Source organism: Caenorhabditis remanei, chromosome IV (genome assembly GCF_010183535.1).
Source record: "Caenorhabditis remanei strain PX506 chromosome IV, whole genome shotgun sequence".
Lineage (NCBI taxonomy): Eukaryota > Metazoa > Nematoda > Chromadorea > Rhabditida > Rhabditidae > Caenorhabditis > Caenorhabditis remanei.
Genome location: NC_071331.1, coordinates 10,923,526 through 10,942,530, shown reverse-complemented (window position 1 = coordinate 10,942,530; position 19,005 = coordinate 10,923,526). Strand labels below are relative to the sequence as shown.

Here is a 19,005-nt window from a genome sequence, read left to right as displayed (position 1 = left end):
AACTAGTAAATGGAAGTTCTCAGCCCACAATCACGCAACATTTGCAGAAGTGAAGAAAATTATTAGTGAAGCTACCAGCAAGTACACTAAATTTGTGAGCTAAAGCTTGAAACTCGCCATCTAATTGTTTTTTCAGAGTGGCAACATTGCACGGGTCCATCACGTAATTTATTATGCCATAGTTGTGATCGCAGCACTCAAATTATATTGGATATTCACTTTAAATGATGTATTATTGATTCTTGACGTATCGCTAATTGCTATGTCTCTAACCCTTGCAGAACTTGTGAAAGCCATCTTTAATAGAAGCGAAAAAGTTCAAAGCTTATTGGAGCATTGCAACAAAACGCTTTCTAACTAATCGTTACCTTAATTCTTGTTCACATATATTATTACAGTTTCATGATAACCACTTCAAAATTTAGTTCAACAAGCTGGGCTATTAAAAGTTTTATCGAATATGTTTAAGTTCGAGTATAAAAAAACGTACATAATCTTCAACTGGAGGCACTCCACTGTCATTCCTTAGAGAATTGACACGTTTGTCGACCCAAAACGGCAATTTTGTTTAGAATCTTGAAAAGAAACCCGTTGAAACGCTTTTACATAAGAGACACGTGGCAGATTTCGAATAATATTTCCGAATTGAAATGTCATCGCAAGGAGAGAGTTGACTCCGAGCATTGTTCGGGCGGGGATTGCTCTGGAAAGATTTGGGAATTTAGTGGGTGGAAGGGGAATTGGTAACTGGTTTCAAACGACGATGTCTCCAAAACTATAAATGTTTTGATAATATCCTAAAATGAAGCAATAGAAACAGTAATGTTCCCATTTCTATCTTTTCGAAAATGAAAATATAGTTGAGTAGCGGATAAAATTCCTGTTAACCGTAAAGAGGTACAATCACATTCAAGTGTAGTCTTCGTTGGAACACAAAAGAAACTGTCAATCCATCCCACAACCCGGCAGGGTACATCTGAAATTACAGATACTAGAGGGTAATTGGTAAGTCAGTGATAATGCAAGTCTTCTTAACCTAATCTGACGAAACTGCAGAAGTTTTATAGAGAAAACTTGCCTGTTCCAAGTTCTCTATATATTTCAAATAGAGTTTTACTGAATACTATGTGTTCATAGACGATTTTACAAACCTGTTCCACTGCAATCATACTGAAATTGACCAATTTGAAATCGGGTAGATCAATTCTTTGGAGTAGAATAACTGGATACGGTTGGTTCCACGACATTCTCACTTCTCCGGTGTTGTAATTAAATCTGAAAAGTTTTCGGTTTTTTTATACAGTGCTTGTCAAATGGAAATCGTTTCAGTTTCATATCACATGGTCCAGTTAGTTTCATTTGATAGTTCGTCCATAGTGTTCCATTTGAGAATACTATTAGAAACTCGTTTCTGAAAAGTTTTGTATGCAGGAAGATTTCTCAGTGATAATAAACTACATAGGTAATGAGAATTTTTGAAATACCTAAAATAGAAAAAATTTTGCTGTGTCAAACATGTGGTTTATAAGATTCTCACTACTTCAATTTTCAGTCCTTTCCCATTATTCAAAACTAACTCACCGCAACGGTGACTCGTGAATAGCTGCAGAATTCGTTGATGTACAGATCGGAAGATTAGGAATGTTACGGCAGAACATGCACGAATAAATACATACTAACCGATTTCAAAGTCTTGTGTAAGTTCTGAAACAGATGTCACTTTTTGAACCCACATATCGACTCGAACATGTGTTGGATGCGATGGTATGTACTGCTGGAAATGTTTTATTATTTTCAGTTTCACATTCTTCAAATATTGAAAAAAATCTTCGTTTCGATGCTGATTTTGTTTTTTTTTATTTATTTATTTATTGAATACGATCTCGAGTATCGTGAAAGTAAGAAAAGAAAAGAAAAATATACAGAAAATATAAGCATCAGGGGAAGTGTTAAACGGGATGTTAAATGCCAAGCAAAAGACAAAAAAAGAGCTATCGTAGTGGGATCAGTTAGGAGAGATGGGCGGTCGGTCAGAGCTGATGGCTACGCGGCTAAGTGTGCGGTGAATAAAGAAGTTGCGCCTAGTTTTAGTTTTTCCTGCTTTCCAGTGGAATGTGTTGTTACTGCGTGTTTTAGTGAATGTGTTGGTCGTGAAGAAGTCTTCAGTGTTAATATCAATTTTGCCTAGTTGCATTTTGAGTATCATTTTGTAGTCTGTTGTTTGTCTGCGGTGCTCCAGAGAGGCTAGGCCATATTTGGCGTTACGTTGATTGGCTGACAAGTAGTCCGGGTCAGACGGTGTAAGAAACGCATTAATGATTTTCGTATCATTTGCACAGTTATCAAGCGATTCCTTTCGATGATTGAGATAGTAGTTCGGTGAGGAATGAGACCATCACCCAACCGGGATGACTCATCTGAAAATTTGAAGTTAGTTGAGGTGACAGAGGAGTGAGGGTTGTTGTAGATTTCTCGGTTTCTGATAGCTTTGATGAATTTTACACCTTTTACTGGGCATTGAACACGCGGGACGATTAGTAAGAAAATTTACAGTTTTTGTGAAACATGAAAAAGTGAATGCTATTCAATTGTGTTCATCAGTTTTGTTCGGCTTGAATAGTAACGGTTTACTGTTTTTAGTAATATGTATTTTCCTACATCTTCGCTTTACTGAAACGCTTTGAAATACTGTGGAAAAGAAATAGATTCAAAAACAGAGCGGTTTCCAAGATGATTTCAATAGAGCAACGTTGCAAAAGTCATGCAATTTTACAGACTGATTCAAACATCGCTTGTTTATTTATTAATACGGGTTTCACGGGTAAATTTTCTGTGAAAATTCACTTTAAACCACACAAGAAAGTGTTCTCTCAATCAAATCTTTTCAGCGACATTCAGTAAGTAGAATAGGATTGTCCATTGATGACCAGATTAGTCACATCATTTTTCTTCATCGAACTTCCATTGAAAATACCCGACAAATCGATGAAATGATCAGTTCCGAATGAGATTTGAGCCGAGAATTTGATTTTTTGCGACTCAATTTTCAGTCGGGTACTCGATTGCAATTGTTTCGGAACAATTGGAAATTCATCCGATTTCTTCTTCTTTTCGAGTGGTTGAATACACATTTTGAAACGTCCATTAGTCGAGATGAATTCCATTTGTTCGTAGAGAAGACTGTTGTCCGTATTTGTAGTTCTAGCAACACTCGATTGGATTTCACTTGTCAGTGGAGACATCTGGAATATTCTGGGGAATCAGATGGTATCAAAAGAGGAAGAGTACCGTCATTTTAGGTTTCTCTCCTCCAGAAATATAAGTGGCCGATGGGAACAGACCGTCCGGTTTCGACTTCTTCAATCCACGACGTTTTCTGAAAAAGAGGACAAAAGAATCATCGAGTCAGTGAAAATGACATAAGCACTTCTGAATTTACTGAAACAGAAAACGCGTCAACGACACCCCAGCTGACTCACAAGTGTTGAATGTCTTCAAGTGGTTCCTGTCCCATCTGTTGAACATGTTTACGTTGAATTGATCTGATGGATTCACAAGATTCACGAGAAGTGGAACGACCAACGGCCACCTGGAAATGGAAATAAATGTACTGTTTCAGAAATGTCATATCAGTTTGAGGCAGGCATAATTAATTATTGTATTGACCGTGCCTTTTTTTGATACAAAATATTCTTACATCAATCTTAGTTGTTCCTTTGTTAGCCGGAATGTAGATTGCCTCGGGGAACAGATTTTCACTATCCGGAATTGGAGTGATCGGATCCACGGAGCTTCTGAAATTTCTCTCAATCAGTCATTTTATACCCTTTCCATTATCTTACTCATTAGAACTCTCCGCATAACTAGCCGAAACCAACGATTCTTTCTTCGAATTGACAATCACAGCTTTCGGGAATAATCTGAAAGTTTAAACAAAAGTCATTGGGACGAATTGAATGAAATCTGATACATTTTCCGATTCTTTCCATCATCACGTGGAGTACGAATAGTTGGTTTCGGTTCTTTCGACGAAGAACGATGAATCGAACTGATGGAAATTGTCTTGTGAGATTCAGTTGATGTTATGGAGATACCTGGAATGTGCAGTTACAGGTCTAGTAGGAATTCTTGGTAACATGACTTTTTTGTTTAGATGGCTTCGGAATTGCCATACGGTACTCAACATCGAGATGTCTAAAACGCAGATTCACGATTAGATGACGAAAAGTATTGAGAGGTTAATATAGAGTTGGTGAAACATTGATATTTTATCAACGATTCCATCATGGCATTTATAGTGGTTCGGACTTTTGGGAACTATTTATTAGACGTTGGGGAATCTTAGTTCACATACCGGGTAAAGCTTTGGAAAATTTGTTTACAAATCAGTTTGAGCCAAGTGGAGTATAATAATTTGTGTTTCAAAGGCTTTGTTGGAACGGCTACAGCTTTTCAAAAATATCAGGTGATTGATTAGAAAATGAATTCGTTAATAAACTCAAAATTTGTCGTGTTTCACAAACATTTCAAATCTCATATCATATCTCCCTAATTGCTATGCCATCAATTCCCATTGACCTACCCGAAAAGTTGCGTGAAATCAATGATTTCTCCTTGTCATCCGCCTTTTCTTCCTTCATTTTTCTCAGAATATCAGCAGCTTCTTGAAGAGTTCCACTCACTTTCACGTCTATTTCCTTGTACGCCCAGTTCGCTCCGAAATCCATTTTTCTGAAATTGGTTGGAATGAGGGGAATGAGAAGAGAGAGAACTCACAATGTATCGATATTTCTCCTTGAATTCCAGAGAGAGAATGGCAAAGTAAACTTTGAAATTGATTGGAGATATCTCGGGAGGATTGAATGGAATGATAACGAGGAATTAGTTTATGGGGGAAAGAGGGTAGGAGGGTCACGGGGATATTGGGGGATGAATTACGGTTTCACGTATTCGATTCGGAAAAAGAGATTTGTCGAAAATCAGTTGTCCACCATTGGTTCCATAATGATGGATGAGACTATCGTGAATAAAACTAGAGATGACAGACTGAAAAAGTGACAAAACAAAAACAAAAAATTAAGACATAGAAATCCAATAATGAAACGGAAAAAGTATAGTTTCGAAAACTTCATATGACTGTTTTAGTAAATCATCAGAAATGTTGTATTCAGTTTTTCATAGCTATTTAAGTTTGAAGCATTTGTTTTCAGCCGTCAGGAAGAAGTTTGTAATTACTCTCCAAGGTTTGTTCCGATTGATTATTAAGTGTTAGGCTCGGTTACAAGGTGATGCACAATGGAGGTTCTTGTTTCATTCCACACGTTTCTTTTTGTTTAAAAGATAAGATGATGTTTTTAGCATTTGACTTGTATCAGGATCTGTGATCACAGAGCAAAATCTTGGGTACAGTTTCACTAGTTTCATTTGAACAGGAGACGTTTGGGACCATCGATAATATACGTATTTGTAGAGCGCTTTTAAATATTTATTTTATTGATCAAATATTGCCTCTGTCTGAAGACGATTCTTTTATGGAATTCCAAAACAAAGTAACACTTCTTTCAATAATTATATATTTTTTCAGTTTTACTTAAAAATCTTCTTCTTCTTTACTGTTTGCGCAGCCCGCTACCAACTTATTGATTGTTTGCACATTCATATACTTATTGTGTTGGTTCGGGGTTCACCAGGGTGCTGACCTCCTGCCATTTAAAGCAAATAAGCACTAAGGTTTTATGAGACGATGTCTCGCTCAAGCCACCAGGACATGTTACACTCTGATCCATTTCGGCTAATTTTTTGATATGTTAGTATCCTAGAAATTCTGAAAATTTTATATACCCCGTTAGGCTCCGCCCCCTTTGACATACCAAAACGATCGGCTGAAGTTGAAAAATGAAAATGCTTCTTCCAAAAGATAGGATCAAAATCTTTTCAGAAATGAATTGTTAGTCTTATTTTGTGCATTTTATTAGTTGGCAACTAAATTCTACCTTTCCTTCCCCATATATTTAGAAAAAATCGCTTTTTGAAATAATTTGAAACTTTTTCATTTTTCTCATGCTTTTTGGATTTTTCGGTTAGTTTTCATTTTTTATTGTAGAGAAATCTCTGCCTTTCAGAAGAAAGACTGCATGCATTACTCAGCGTCCCAAATCGACGAACAAACCGTGCATATATTGATCGACTATGAACAAGCTAATGATTTTGGTCGAAAAAAAATCCTTGATATCATGTGAGTTGTCTGTGGAAGTCTACAATTTTAGGGGAAATCTTACAGAAAGACCCTGTTTTTTTGCTTTTGCTCTTTTTTACGCTACTTTAATAGAGGGAAACCTTTTCTCGGAGGTGAATAGCTTCACTATAAACGAGCATAGATAATGTATTAGCACGATACATGTCTTACAACGGCGCAACCAACGAACACTTTGGGCCAAATTGAAAAACTCAGAGAAAATAGACGTTTTTCAAGAAGATTACGATGGAGCGCAGTTATAAGAACTGTGATGAGTTAATATATCTGAATAATTGTTTTCAGAATCAAGACGACAACTCCATTAATTGATCTTGCACTGACAGCAGTTCCTATAGAAGAGGGAAAAGGTTTAGTTGGAGATCGACTCAAAGTGACCGAGTTGAAAAAACAAGAGAAAGACTTGAAATGGATCGATAAGGAAACATTGGAAGAAAAAGAACGAAAAAAGATAATCAAGTACTCAGAAGAAGTGATGAAAAATCTGGTAGCAAAGGACAAATGTATAGTGAGTTAACGAAAAAGTTTTTACATACTATAAATACTCTTCACTCTTCAGAATCCGCAGGGGAGCGTGACTTTTCTCATAGTCACTGAATTAGTTTTCTTGATGGCACTCGGTGTTTCTGCCAACTACAGTTTTTTGGATTACTTGGATTACGTTGTTTCTTATATAATTCTTTGCTTGGTAATGGCCGTTTTTTTCTATTTGCTTCTCCAGCTGGAAGATACGAACGAATCGCTGAATAGTGTGCAATCCTGTCTTGAGAGTCTACAGTGAGTTGTATTAGAGGTTATCTGACGAGACAGTTTCGCGAGGTCATAAAATTGATATTTGCTATAAATGGAGGAAACACTGTTTTATTAGGGAATGGTCTAAACGGATCGTTGAGTTCACCAACGAGACCTGGCAGAATCGATAGACAATTCAATTTTGATGGGAAATCAGCTTTCAAAAATTGCTGAGAGGCCTCCAGAATCCAGATTTTCTGGTCTAAAATCCGAAAATACTAGTTAAATACATATGATTTCCTTGATTTTCCACCCAAATTTAGCTGTGTTTCGCCCCCAAGTATCACGGCACCTGAAGATGCCCCTCAGCCGTGGTCGCGAGGGGTGACCGTGCAACTGGAAACAGTTCTGAATAACTTAAAATGCTTTGAAAGTTAATGGTGCGTCCAAGGTAGCTACAACGACAAATCTACGCCGACCAAAGTTTATTTGTATTAGCAGTGCACCCTCTTTTACAACTGCGCCCCAGCGTAAACGAGAGAGTATCGGCGGGAGACGCAGAGTTTTTTCTCGCTTTGGTACCTAGAATATGTTACCTTCTTCCAGGCTGGCAACGAGTAAATGGAAGTTCTCAGCCCACAATCACGCAACATTTGCAGAAGTGAAGAAAAATATTAGTGAAGCTACCAGCAAGTACACTAAATTTGTGAGCTAAAGTTTGAAACTCGCCATCTAATTGTTTTTTCAGAGTGGCAACATTGCACGGGTTCATCTCACAATTTATTATGTCATAGTTGTGATCGCAGCACTCAAATTATGTTGGATGTTCCCTTTACATGATTTATTATTGATTCTTTACGTACTTCTAATTGCTATGTCTCTAACCATTGCAGAACATGTGGCAGCCATCGTTAATAGAAGCGAAAAAGTTCAAAGCTTATTGGAGAATTGCAACAAAACGCTTTCTAACTATTCGTTACCTTAATTCTTGTTCACATATATTATTACAGTTTCATGATAACCACTTCAAAATTTAGTTCAACAAGCTGGGCTATTAAAAAATTTATCGAATTTGCCTAAGTTCGAGTATAAAAAAACGTACATAATCTTCAACTGGAGGCACTCCACTGTCATTCCGTAGTGAATTGACTCGTTTTGATGATTTCAATAGAGCGGGGTTACAAAAATCATGCAGTTTTATAGACTGATTCAAACATCGCTTGTTCATTTATTAATACGGGTTTCATGAGTAAATTTTCTGTGAAAATTCACTATAAATCATACAAAAAGTGTTCTCTCAATCAAATCTTTTCAGCGACATTCAGTAAGTAGAATAGGATTGTCCATTGATGACCAGATTAGTCACATCATTTTTCTTCATCGAACTTCCATTGAAAATACCCGACAAATCGATGAAATTATCAGTTCCGAGTGAGATTTGAGCCGAGAATTTGATTTTTTGTGACTCAATTTTCAGTCGGGTACTCGATTGCAATTGTTTCGGAACAATTGGAAATTCATCCGATTTCTTCTTCTTTTCGAGTGGTTGAATACACATTTTGAAACGTCCATTAGTCGAGATGAATTCCATTTGTTCGTAGAGAAGACTGTTGTCCGTATTTGTAGTTCTAGCACTTGGAACAGTCGATTGGATTTCACTTGTCAGTGGAGACATCTGGAATATTCTGGGAATCAGATGGAATCAGAAGAGGAAAAGTACCGTCATTTTGGGGTTCCCTCCTCCAGCAATATAAGTAGCCGATGGGAACAAACCGTCCGGTTTCGACTTCTTCAATCCACGACGTTTCCTGAAAAATAATACAAAAGAAGTATTAGACCAGTGTAAATGATATAGGCACTTCTGAATTGAAACAGAAAACGCGTCAACGACACCCCAGCTGACTCACAAGTGTTGAATGTCTTCAAGTGGTTCTTGTCCCATCTGTTGAACATGTTTACGTTGAATTGATCTGATGGATTCACTAGATTCCCGAGAAGTGGAACGACCAACTGCCACCTGCAAATGGAAATTAATGTACTGTTTCAGAAATATATCAGTTTGAGGCAAGCAAAATAATTATTGGTTGTCTTGTAGTAATTAAAATATCCTTACATCAATCTAAGTTTTTCCCTTGTTAGCTGGAATGTAGATTGCCTCGGGGAACAGATTTTCACTTTCCGGAATTGGAGCGATTGGATCCACGGAACTTCTGAAATTCCACTCAATTAGTTAATTTATCCCCTTTCAACTGTCCACTTACTCATTAGAACTCTCCGCATAACTAGCCGAAACCAACGATTCTTTTTTCGAATTGACGATCACAGCTTTCGGGAATAATCTGAAAGTTTAAACAAAAGTCATTGGGACGAATTGAATGAAATCTGATACATTTTCCGATTCTTTCCAGCATCACGTGGAGTACGAATAGTTGGTTTCGGTTCTTTCGACGAAGAACGATGAATCGAACTGATGGAAATTGTCTTGTGAGATTCAGTTGATGTTATGGAGATACCTGGAATGTAGATGCTTGGTAAATAAGATGTCAAAAAATATTGGGAGGTTAAGACGCACTTTCTGACTCGTTCGATCACCCATGTTCACCCAAAAAAAGTTGACTATCTCCGATTTGCCTATAATTTTGATCAGAGATAGTATCAAGTGTCCTCAGCAAATTGGGGTACTTTTTGGCCGGGTCCGTCACCTGGGTACCTAGGAAAATCAAAAAATCGATATTTTTCGAAAATTTTTCCTGAAGTAGTTAGGAGTGAAATCTCAACGGGAAATTATTGTAGACACTATTTTAAGCATTTTTTGTGTTCAAAAGAAAATTCCAGCTCAACACCTTCATTGTGAAAATTTTCAAAATATATGAAATTTTTGGGTTTTTTTCATGAAATCGGTTTTATCTCGGCAGAGACACGAGAAGACGGGGTTTTTTATTTAAAAATCGAAATTTACATAAAATTTGGTATTGGATCCATGTTGTCCCTACTGGTATCTCTTTCTCCAAAGAACACTTTTTTCAGGAAGTATGAAAAAAACTGCGACTTCAATTTTCGAGCCCTTCTGGTAAATCATTTTTGATGTTTCAAAATAATGGTTTCTTTTAATTTTTTTCTCAATTATGTCATTTTCAATCAATTCCAACACAATTTTCGATCAGACCACAAAAGAAATTTCGAAAAAAATTGAATTTTTCGATTTTTTGAATTTTTTTCTTGAATTGAATCATTCGAACAGAAATATTAAGGATATCAGTATAAAACTAGGAGGACATGACTGAAACATAAATTAGATGCATGAAACAACTGATTTCGAATATCGGGTCATCTGCAACTTACGTTTTCATGATGAAATTTAGAGAAATGTGCCACTTGGGAAGTTGATGCAAAGGTACTTCATACTTGCAAGGTTTTTTGACAAAGGATTGCGAGGAATGTAACCGGAAAAGTAAGAAAACTACAAAAATTGACTGATTTAGCAAGATTTTCAAAAAAAAAATTGAAAAAAAACTTTTCTGACTTCCACAAAAAGATCAGTCCATTGCACACGTATGAGTCTTATTTTTTTCAATTTTTTTTTGAAATTCTTGTATTATTATTTAATTTTTGTAGTTTTCTTACGTTTTTTATCATATTCAACACAGTCCTTTGTAAAAAACGTTGCAAGTATGAAGTACCTTTGCATCAACTTCCCAAGTGGCACATTTCTCTAAATTTCATCATGAAAACGTAAGTTGCAGATGACCCGATATTCGAAATCAGTTGTTTCATGCATCTAATTTATGTTTCAGTCATGTCCTCCTAGTTTTATACTGATATCCTTAATATTTCTGTTCGAATGATTCAATTCAAGAAAAAAATTCAAAAAATCGAAAAATTCAATTTTTTTCGAAATTTCTTTTGTGGTCTGATCGAAAATTGTGTTGGAACTGATTGAAAATGACATAATTGAGTAAAAAATTGAAAGAAACCATTATTTTGAAACATCAAAAATGATTTACCAGAAGGGCTCGAAAATTGAAGTCGCAGTTTTTTTCATACTTCCTGAAAAAAGTGTTTTTTGGAGAAAGAGATACCAGTAGGGACAACATGGATCCAATACCAAATTTTATGTAAATTTCGATTTTTAAATAAAAAACCCCGTCTTCTCGTGTCTCTGCCGAGATAAAACCGATTTCATGAAAAAAACCCAAAAATTTCATATATTTTGAAAATTTTCACAATGAAGGTGTTGAGCTGGAATTTTCTTTTGAACACAAAAAATGCTTAAAATAGTGTCTACAATAATTTCCCGTTGAGATTTCACTCCTAACTACTTCAGGAAAAATTTTCGAAAAATATCGATTTTTTGATTTTCCTAGGTACCCAGGTGACGGACCCGGCCAAAAAGTACCCCAATTTGCTGAGGACACTTGATACTATCTCTGATCAAAATTATAGGCAAATCGGAGATAGTCAACTTTTTTCGTGTGGTTATGGCCTGTTGATCGATGCTCGATCGACTCCGAGAGTGCGTCTTAATATGGAGTTGAGAAAACATTCGTTTTTCATAATAATCAATGTTTCCATCATTTCATTTATAGTAGTTCGGACTTTTTTGAAACTATTGGGGTCGCCTATCCAGCTTTAGAAAATTTCTCATTATCGACCTACCCGAAAAGTTGCGTGAAATCAATGATTTCTCCTTGTCATCCGCCTTTTCTTCCTTCATTTTTCTCAGAATATCAGCAGCTTCTTGAAGAGTTCCACTCACTTTCACGTCTATTTCCTTGTACGCCCAGTTCGCTCCGAAATCCATTTTTCTGAAATTGGTTGGAATGAGGGGAATGAGAAGAGAGAAAACTCACAATGTATCGATATTTCTCCTTGAGTTCCAGAGAGAGAATGGCAAAGTAAACTTTGAAATTGATTCGAGATATCTCGGAGGATTGAATGGAATGATAACGGGAAATTAGTTTATGGGGGAAAGAGGGTAGGAGGGTCACGGGTAAATGGGGGATGGATTACGGTTTCACGTAATCGATTTGGAAAAAGAGATTTGTCGAAAATTAGTTATTCATATTTTAATGGAGGTTCAGGTTTCATTCCACACGTTTTTATTTAGTTATTAAAACAAAACTTACAGTTTCAAGCAGTTGATTTGTACACTGTAAAATTGTGATTCGCTAGTGCATCAGGCGCCATTGGCACAGAGTAAAATAATTCGTGGGTTACGGTTTCACTAGTTTCATTCGATTTCAGGAGAAGTTTGGGATTAATAGTGCGTTGAACTCTCTAAATATTTGTTTCATTGACAAAATATTGCTTCGATCTGAACCCAAAAAGGCCAGCGAAGGTAATTAAGAGCGGAATTACAGACGGTTTCTCGTATCCAACTTGAAAATTTCAATTTCGTGGTTAGACTTTTGAATCAACTCTGTGGATGTGGAATGATTATTGTTTTTTTGTGATTAGAGTCAATCATCGAACAACTCCTATTGAATACACTTTGAAACATGCACTCTTAGGATGAATCAACTGCTCCCTTCTTCAGTTAGCTAGTAGTTTTGACTCCATCGATATCACCAGTTTTAGGAAACTCTTCAATCATTCCATCTACATAGCAACTATTTTGAACAAGCTCCACCAACTCCAAATCGGAACGCTTGTGCTTACGCTATTTAAACGTGTATTAAGGTCAACTCAGATGTTTTATTATGTAGAATAATGTATGTGTATCTGAGAGTCCATTTTCAAATCGAAAATTTTTTTATTTGGTCTGAAACCCGATGAGAGTGATCGCAGGTCAGTTTGCGCATTTTGCTGGCCTAGAAATCCGACGTCGGCCATGTTGTTTTTTTTTTCAAATTTTGTTGAATTTTTGTAATGCCCAACATAGGTTACAATACATAGGTTCACAGTTTCGCGCATTTCATATAATTTTTTAACAGTTATTTTGTAATACTTTAATTGTCTTCTACCATTTGCTTAACGCCAATAAATTGAACACGTTTAATAAGAAAGCTGTGAGTTTTCAATCGTTTAGTTATTGGATTGACACATAAACAATCTGAAGTAAGATAAACTGAAGTCAATACGATTCATGATTGTATAGACTATTAAAGTTGGAAAAATATTGCTGTAACTGAATTTATATAAGAAGTGGCATCAGTTTGATTTATGATATTTTCTTGACTCGAAAAGTATAGTAAGATGAAATTTTCGGTGTTATTTCTCTGAATGCGTTCAATAACTAAGGATGGAGGTTAACGCTGGGTCGACTGAATTCCAGCCCATTAACATCACTACGTTTGAAAAGCATTAGGAAACAGAATTTCCCATTACTTACAGATTCATTTTGAAAGCTGTGCATACTTTCTTTGCATTATAAATTTCCAACATGCAGAAAAATAATCAATTAATAAAATTCATTATGGAAACGTACAAAAAAGAACCAAAACAACAAGAGGTCACATAGAAAAGAGATCAAGTTTTGATGATATTTTCAGGAAAGTAAATAGAATAAGATTGAGAAGATAATAATGAATCTATGGTTGTTCAATGTTCACATCCTCATCGAAATATTCCGAAAGACTTGTCAAATAGAAACTCCAGTATCTGAAATTAAAGAAAGAGGAGTTTAGATAATTCAGAAGAGAGATGTGACTTACGAAATGTTGAAAAGCATGTACGCCGTTGGGAAGAATATTGCACTGAAAATGAATAACTATTACATTTTCTAAATTTAATTTAATTAACAACTTTCATAGTTTGATTTTCAGATTTGATTGTAATTGTGGTGTAATAAAACTTTTTTTTTAACTGCATCAATATTTTTTCTCAAACTTTACAGTATCATCGAATCCGTAGATCTTGTTACGATCGGGTATGTTTGTTGAATATCTATCGATTCACCCACCTATAAAAATCGACAGTTTCGGGTCGTAACTCCTTCATTGCCCTCCATTTTCTCCTCAATCCACTCATCTATTTCCGTTTTTCTCTTCGTTTTGTTATGTTTTAATACGGTTGTTCGAGTTCCATTGGTGCCTGAAATTGGGGAAGTCAGAGTTACGGTTTCATGAAGTGGAATTTTGTTGAAAAATTTTATATCAAGGTAATAGTCGTAAAATAGGTAAGGTAATAGTCGCAAAATCATTTAGTAAGTAACGAGCTCCACTTTGAAATAACTTTTTGAATAAATATTCCAGTTTCATGATAACCACTTCAAAATTTAGTTTCTGGAAGTTGAGCTATGCTGCATCCTTGTTTTTCTAATTTCAATCGCCAATTTGTCTAATTTTCTTTATGAAAAACTTACATAATCTTCAACTGGAGGCACTCCACTGTCATTCCGTAGAGAATTGACTCGTTTGTCGACCCAAAACTGGAACAAATCACTTGTACTTGGATTTTAAAAAACCGTTGAAACCATACCTGTCTCAGTTCTAAATGAGGACTTGTCTGCATACTCTTCCACGAGAATCCCTCGTCATCTTCATCTTGTCTTTTTCGTTTTTTAATCTGGAATTTTATAATTGGAAAATTTTTTGAGCTCATTATATATTTTGGGCTTTCATCAGGTTTGGCAACGCATTGAAACAGCTGAAAAATAAGTCTGACTTTCGGAGGCAATCCCTCATTCCTCGACATGAATCCAACAACCGCCAACTCGAGAAGTGATAGGAAGATGAATAACATTCCAGATAACATCCATACATCAATTGCTTTTACATAAGAGACACGTGGCAGATTTCGAATAATATTTCCGAATTGAAATGTCATCGCAAGGAGAGAGTTGACTCCGAGCATTGTTCGGGCGGGGAATGCTCTGGAAAGATTAGGGAATTAGAGGATGGAAGGGGGAAGTGAGAACTGGATTTCGGGAGAGGATGTTTAATAACTATAAATGTTTCGATATTATCATAAAATGAAGCAAGAGTAACAGTGATGTTCCGTGCATTATTTTCAAAACTAAAATAAAGTTTAGTAGCGGATAAAATTCCTATTAATCGTAGAGATTCAATAAAATTCAAGTGAACTCACCTCGGTCCCAAATAGAATGAAATCCAAGAGATGACAATTGTGACCATAGTTGGTATGTATCTGAGAATTCGAATTCTTTGGAAAAGTCTCGTGAACAAGACTACTTACCCTTGTAGAACATACCACCCGTATCGTCGTTGGAACACAAAAGCAACTGTCAACTCATCCCACCATCCGGCAGGGTACATCTGAAATTATAGATACTCATTAGTTAGTACTTTAGTGATAATGCAAGTTTCATGTCTTGCGTAAATTCTGAAACTGACGAAACTGCATAATATTCTCAGAGAAAAGTTTATCATTTATATACCTAATTTGCCTGTTTCAAGTTCTCTATATTTTTAAATAAAGTTTTACTGGACATTATGTGCTTATGAACGAGTTTACAAACCTGCTCTACTGCAATCACACTGAAATTAACCAATTTGAAATCGGGTAGATCAATTCTCTTGAGTAGAATAACTGGATACGGCTGGTTCCACGACATTCTCACTTCTCCGGTGTTGTAATTGAATCTGAAAAGTTTTTATACAGTTTCATATCAGTTATTTTATGACAGTATGGTCATGTTGGTCGATTTTCTTCTCCTTGTTAAAAACGAAAACTTACGATTCAAAAGTGAGATAACATTTCTGTTTGTCAAATGGAAATCTCTTCAGTTTCATATCACATGGTCCAGTTAGTTCCATTCGATAATTCGTCCAAAGTGTTCCATTTGAGAATACCATTAAGAAGACGTTTCTGGAAATTTATATATATCATCACAGGAAGATTGCATAGTGATACTGCACTAGGTAATGAAAATTTGTGGAATTTATGAAATAGAAATAATTTTCCTGTGTCAAACATGTGGTTTATGATGTTCGGATTCTCTCTACTTCAATATGACGATCGTTTCTTTTTTTCAAAACTAACTAACCGAAACGGTGATTCGTGAATAGCTGCATTTTTGGAATTGATAAAACAAGTATTGGGTATCCATAACCTCTGCAGAACCTTATCATCAAATGAGATATTCCGTTTACATGGATTCATATCCTCGTATACTAATGCAGGATCTTCCCAGAATTCGTTGATATACAGATCTTAAATTAGGTAATGTTACGGCAGACGGAGCGCTAATAGCAACTAACCGATTTCGAAATCTTGTGTAAGTTCTGAAACAGATGTCACTTCTTGAACCCACATATCGACTCGGACATGTGTTGGATGCGATGGTATGTAGTGCTGGAAATGTTTCATTATTTTCAGTTTCACTTTTTTCAATATTGAAAAAAAAACAACATTATTTCAATGATGTTGTTTCGTCTGTTTCTAATTCTCACATTCCTTCTTGCCTCACCTTATTATAACTATATTTGAGTAACGCATTGATAATTTCCGTATCATTTGCACAGTTATCCAGTGATTAAGTGATTCCTTTTAATGATTGAGATAACAGTTCGGTGAGGAAAGAGACCATCACCCAACCGGGATGACTCATCTGAAAATGTGGAGTTAGTTGAGGTGACGGAGGAGTGAGGGTTGTTGTGAATTTCTTGGTTACTGATAGCTTTGATGAATTTTCCACCTTTTGTACAACTGATACTGGGCATTGAACACGTGGGCCGATTAGTAAGAAAATTTACAGTTTTTGTGAAACATGAAAAAGTGAATGCTATTCAGTTTTGTTCATCAGTTTTGTTCGGCTTGAATAGTAACTGTAAACTGTAACTAGTAATGGGTCTTTTCTTGCAACCTCGCTCTGCTGAAACGTTTTGAAAAAAACGTTTTGAAATACTGTAGAAAAGCAAGAAATTCAAAAACAGAGTGGTTTCCAAGATGATTTTGATGGAGAGATGTTAAAAAAGTCATGCAGTTTTATAGACTGATTCAAACATCGCTTGTTCATTTATTAATACGGGTTTCATGAGTAAATTTTCTGTGAAAATTCACTATAAATCATACAAAAAAGTGTTCTCTCAATCAAATCTTTTCAGCGACATTCAGTAAGTCGAATAGGATTGTCCATTGATGACCAGATTAGTCACATCATTTTTCTTCATCGAACTTCCATTGAAAATACCCGACAAATCGATGAAATTATCAGTTCCGAGTGAGATTTGAGCCGAGAATTTGATTTTTTGCGACTCAATTTTCAGTCGGGTACTCGATTGCAATTGTTTCGGAACAATTGGAAATTCATCCGATTTCTTCTTCTTCTTTTCGAGTGGTTGAATACACATTTTGAAACGTCCATTAGTCGAGATGAATTCCATTTGTTCGTAGAGAAGACTGTTGTCCGTATTTGTAGTTCTAGCAACACTCGATTGGATTTCACTTGTCAGTGGAGACATCTGGAATATTCTGGGGAATCAGATGGGTATCAAAAGAGGAAGAGTACCGTCATTTTGGGTTTCTCTCCTCCAGCAATATAAGTAGCCGATGGGAACAAACCGTCCGGTTTCGACTTCTTCAATCCACGACGTTTTCTGAAAAAGAGGACAAAAGAATCATCGAGTCAGTGAAAATGACATAAGCACTTCTGAATTGAAACAGAAAACGCGTCAACGACACCCCAGCTGACTTACAAGTGTTGAATGTCTTCAAGTGGTTCCTGTCCCATCTGTTGAACATGTTTACGTTGAATTGATCTGATGGATTCACTAGATTCGCGAGAAGTGGAACGACCAACGGCCACCTGAAAATGGAAATGAATGTACTGTTTCAGAAATGTGGTATCAGATTGAGGCAAACAAAATAATTATTGTTTTGAGTTCTTATTATCTTAAAACATCCTCACATCAATCTTAGTCTTTTCCTTGTTAGCTGGAATGTAGATAGCCTCGGGGAACAGATTTTCACTATCCGGAATTGGAGTGATCGGATCCACGGAGCTTCTGAAATTTCTCTTCATCAGTATTCTTCTGACATCATCTTACTCATTTGAACTCTCCGCATAACTAGCCGAAACCAACGATTCTTTTTTCGAATTGACAATCACTGCTTTCGGGAATAATCTGAAAATTTAAACAAAAGTCATTGGGAGGAATTGAATAAAATCTGATACATTTTCCGATTCTTTCCAGCATCACGTGGAGTACGAATAGTTGGTTTCGGTTCTTTTGACGAAGAACGATGAATCGAACTGATGGAAATTGTCTTGTGAGATTCAGTTGATGTTATGGAGATACCTGGAACACAGACTCACTATTAGATGCCATAAAGTATTGGGACGTTAATATAGTGTTGAGGAAACATTCGTTTTTCATAATAACCAATGTTTCCATCATGTCATTTATAGTAGTTCGGACTTTTTTGAAACTATTGGGGTCGCCTATCCAGCTTTAGAAAATTTCTCATTATCGACCTACCCGAAAAGTTGCGTGAAATCAATGATTTCTCCTTGTCATCCGCCTTTTCTTCCTTCATTTTTCTCAGAATATCAGCAGCTTCTTGAAGAGTTCCACTCACTTTCACGTCTATTTCCTTGTACGCCCAGTTCGCTCCGAAATCCATTTTTCTGAAATTGGTTGGAATGAGAGGAATGAGAAGAAAGAGAACTCACAATGTATCGATATTTATCCTTGAATTCCAGAGAGAGAATGGCAAAGTAAACTTTGAAATTGATTGGGGATATCTCGGGGGGATTGAATGGAATGGGGAATTAGTTTATGGGGGAAAGAGGGTAGGAGTGGTCACGGGGAAATTGGGGGGATGGATTACGGTTTCACGTATTCCTTATGAAAAAAAACTTGTCGAAAATTAGTAATTCATCTTGTAATGGAGGTTCAGGTTTCATTCCACACGTTTTTATTTAGTTATTAAAACAAAAATTACAGTTTCAGGTAGTTGATTTGTACACTGTAAAATTGTGTTTCCTAGTGCATCAGGCTCCATTGGCATAGAGTAAAATAATTCGTGGGTTACGGTTTCACTAGTTTCATTCTATTTCAGGAGAAGTTTGGGATTAATGGTGCGCTGAACTCTCTAAATATTTATTTAATTGACAA

The 19,005-nt window shown here is 36.1% G+C and overlaps 6 protein-coding genes across 6 annotated transcripts; 1 reads left to right on the top strand and 5 right to left on the bottom strand.

Moving 5' to 3' along the window:
• Window positions 1-883: 883 nt before the first annotated feature.
• GCK72_013228 (uncharacterized protein) lies at window positions 884-1,658 on the bottom strand (the record flags this gene model as incomplete). The annotated part of the gene is made up of 3 exons (XM_053729733.1): window positions 884-976; window positions 1,152-1,275; window positions 1,582-1,658. 3 exons carry the CDS (start codon window positions 1,656-1,658, stop codon window positions 884-886), a joined length of 294 nt encoding a protein of 97 aa, XP_053584505.1.
• A 1,236-nt stretch (window positions 1,659-2,894) lies between these two features.
• On the bottom strand, window positions 2,895-4,727 carry GCK72_013227 (uncharacterized protein; the record flags this gene model as incomplete). Its single annotated transcript, XM_053729732.1, has 7 exons — window positions 2,895-3,242; window positions 3,289-3,376; window positions 3,480-3,589; window positions 3,698-3,794; window positions 3,843-3,920; window positions 3,971-4,094; window positions 4,583-4,727. 7 exons carry the CDS (start codon window positions 4,725-4,727, stop codon window positions 2,895-2,897), a joined length of 990 nt encoding a protein of 329 aa, XP_053584504.1.
• Window positions 4,728-6,134: 1,407 nt separating this feature from the next.
• Window positions 6,135-7,700, top strand: GCK72_013226 (uncharacterized protein; the record flags this gene model as incomplete). The annotated part of the gene is made up of 4 exons (XM_003087941.2): window positions 6,135-6,235; window positions 6,539-6,761; window positions 6,813-7,030; window positions 7,592-7,700. 4 exons carry the CDS (start codon window positions 6,135-6,137, stop codon window positions 7,698-7,700), a joined length of 651 nt encoding a protein of 216 aa, XP_003087989.2.
• A 606-nt stretch (window positions 7,701-8,306) lies between these two features.
• Window positions 8,307-8,927, bottom strand: GCK72_013225 (uncharacterized protein; the record flags this gene model as incomplete). Its single annotated transcript, XM_053729731.1, has 3 exons — window positions 8,307-8,660; window positions 8,706-8,793; window positions 8,893-8,927. The coding sequence occupies 3 exons, from the start codon at window positions 8,925-8,927 to the stop codon at window positions 8,307-8,309; spliced, it is 477 nt and encodes a 158-aa protein (XP_053584503.1).
• Window positions 8,928-9,104: 177 nt separating this feature from the next.
• On the bottom strand, window positions 9,105-11,786 carry GCK72_013224 (uncharacterized protein; the record flags this gene model as incomplete). The annotated part of the gene is made up of 4 exons (XM_053729730.1): window positions 9,105-9,195; window positions 9,247-9,324; window positions 9,375-9,498; window positions 11,642-11,786. The coding sequence occupies 4 exons, from the start codon at window positions 11,784-11,786 to the stop codon at window positions 9,105-9,107; spliced, it is 438 nt and encodes a 145-aa protein (XP_053584502.1).
• A 2,201-nt stretch (window positions 11,787-13,987) lies between these two features.
• On the bottom strand, window positions 13,988-18,511 carry GCK72_013223 (uncharacterized protein; the record flags this gene model as incomplete). Its single annotated transcript, XM_053729729.1, has 17 exons — window positions 13,988-14,017; window positions 14,289-14,354; window positions 14,405-14,491; window positions 14,591-14,798; window positions 15,014-15,073; window positions 15,122-15,201; window positions 15,405-15,528; window positions 15,623-15,754; window positions 15,933-16,098; window positions 16,147-16,240; window positions 17,044-17,349; window positions 17,397-17,484; window positions 17,584-17,693; window positions 17,796-17,892; window positions 17,935-18,012; window positions 18,063-18,186; window positions 18,367-18,511. 17 exons carry the CDS (start codon window positions 18,509-18,511, stop codon window positions 13,988-13,990), a joined length of 1,995 nt encoding a protein of 664 aa, XP_053584501.1.
• Between the last annotated feature and the right edge of the window lie 494 nt (window positions 18,512-19,005).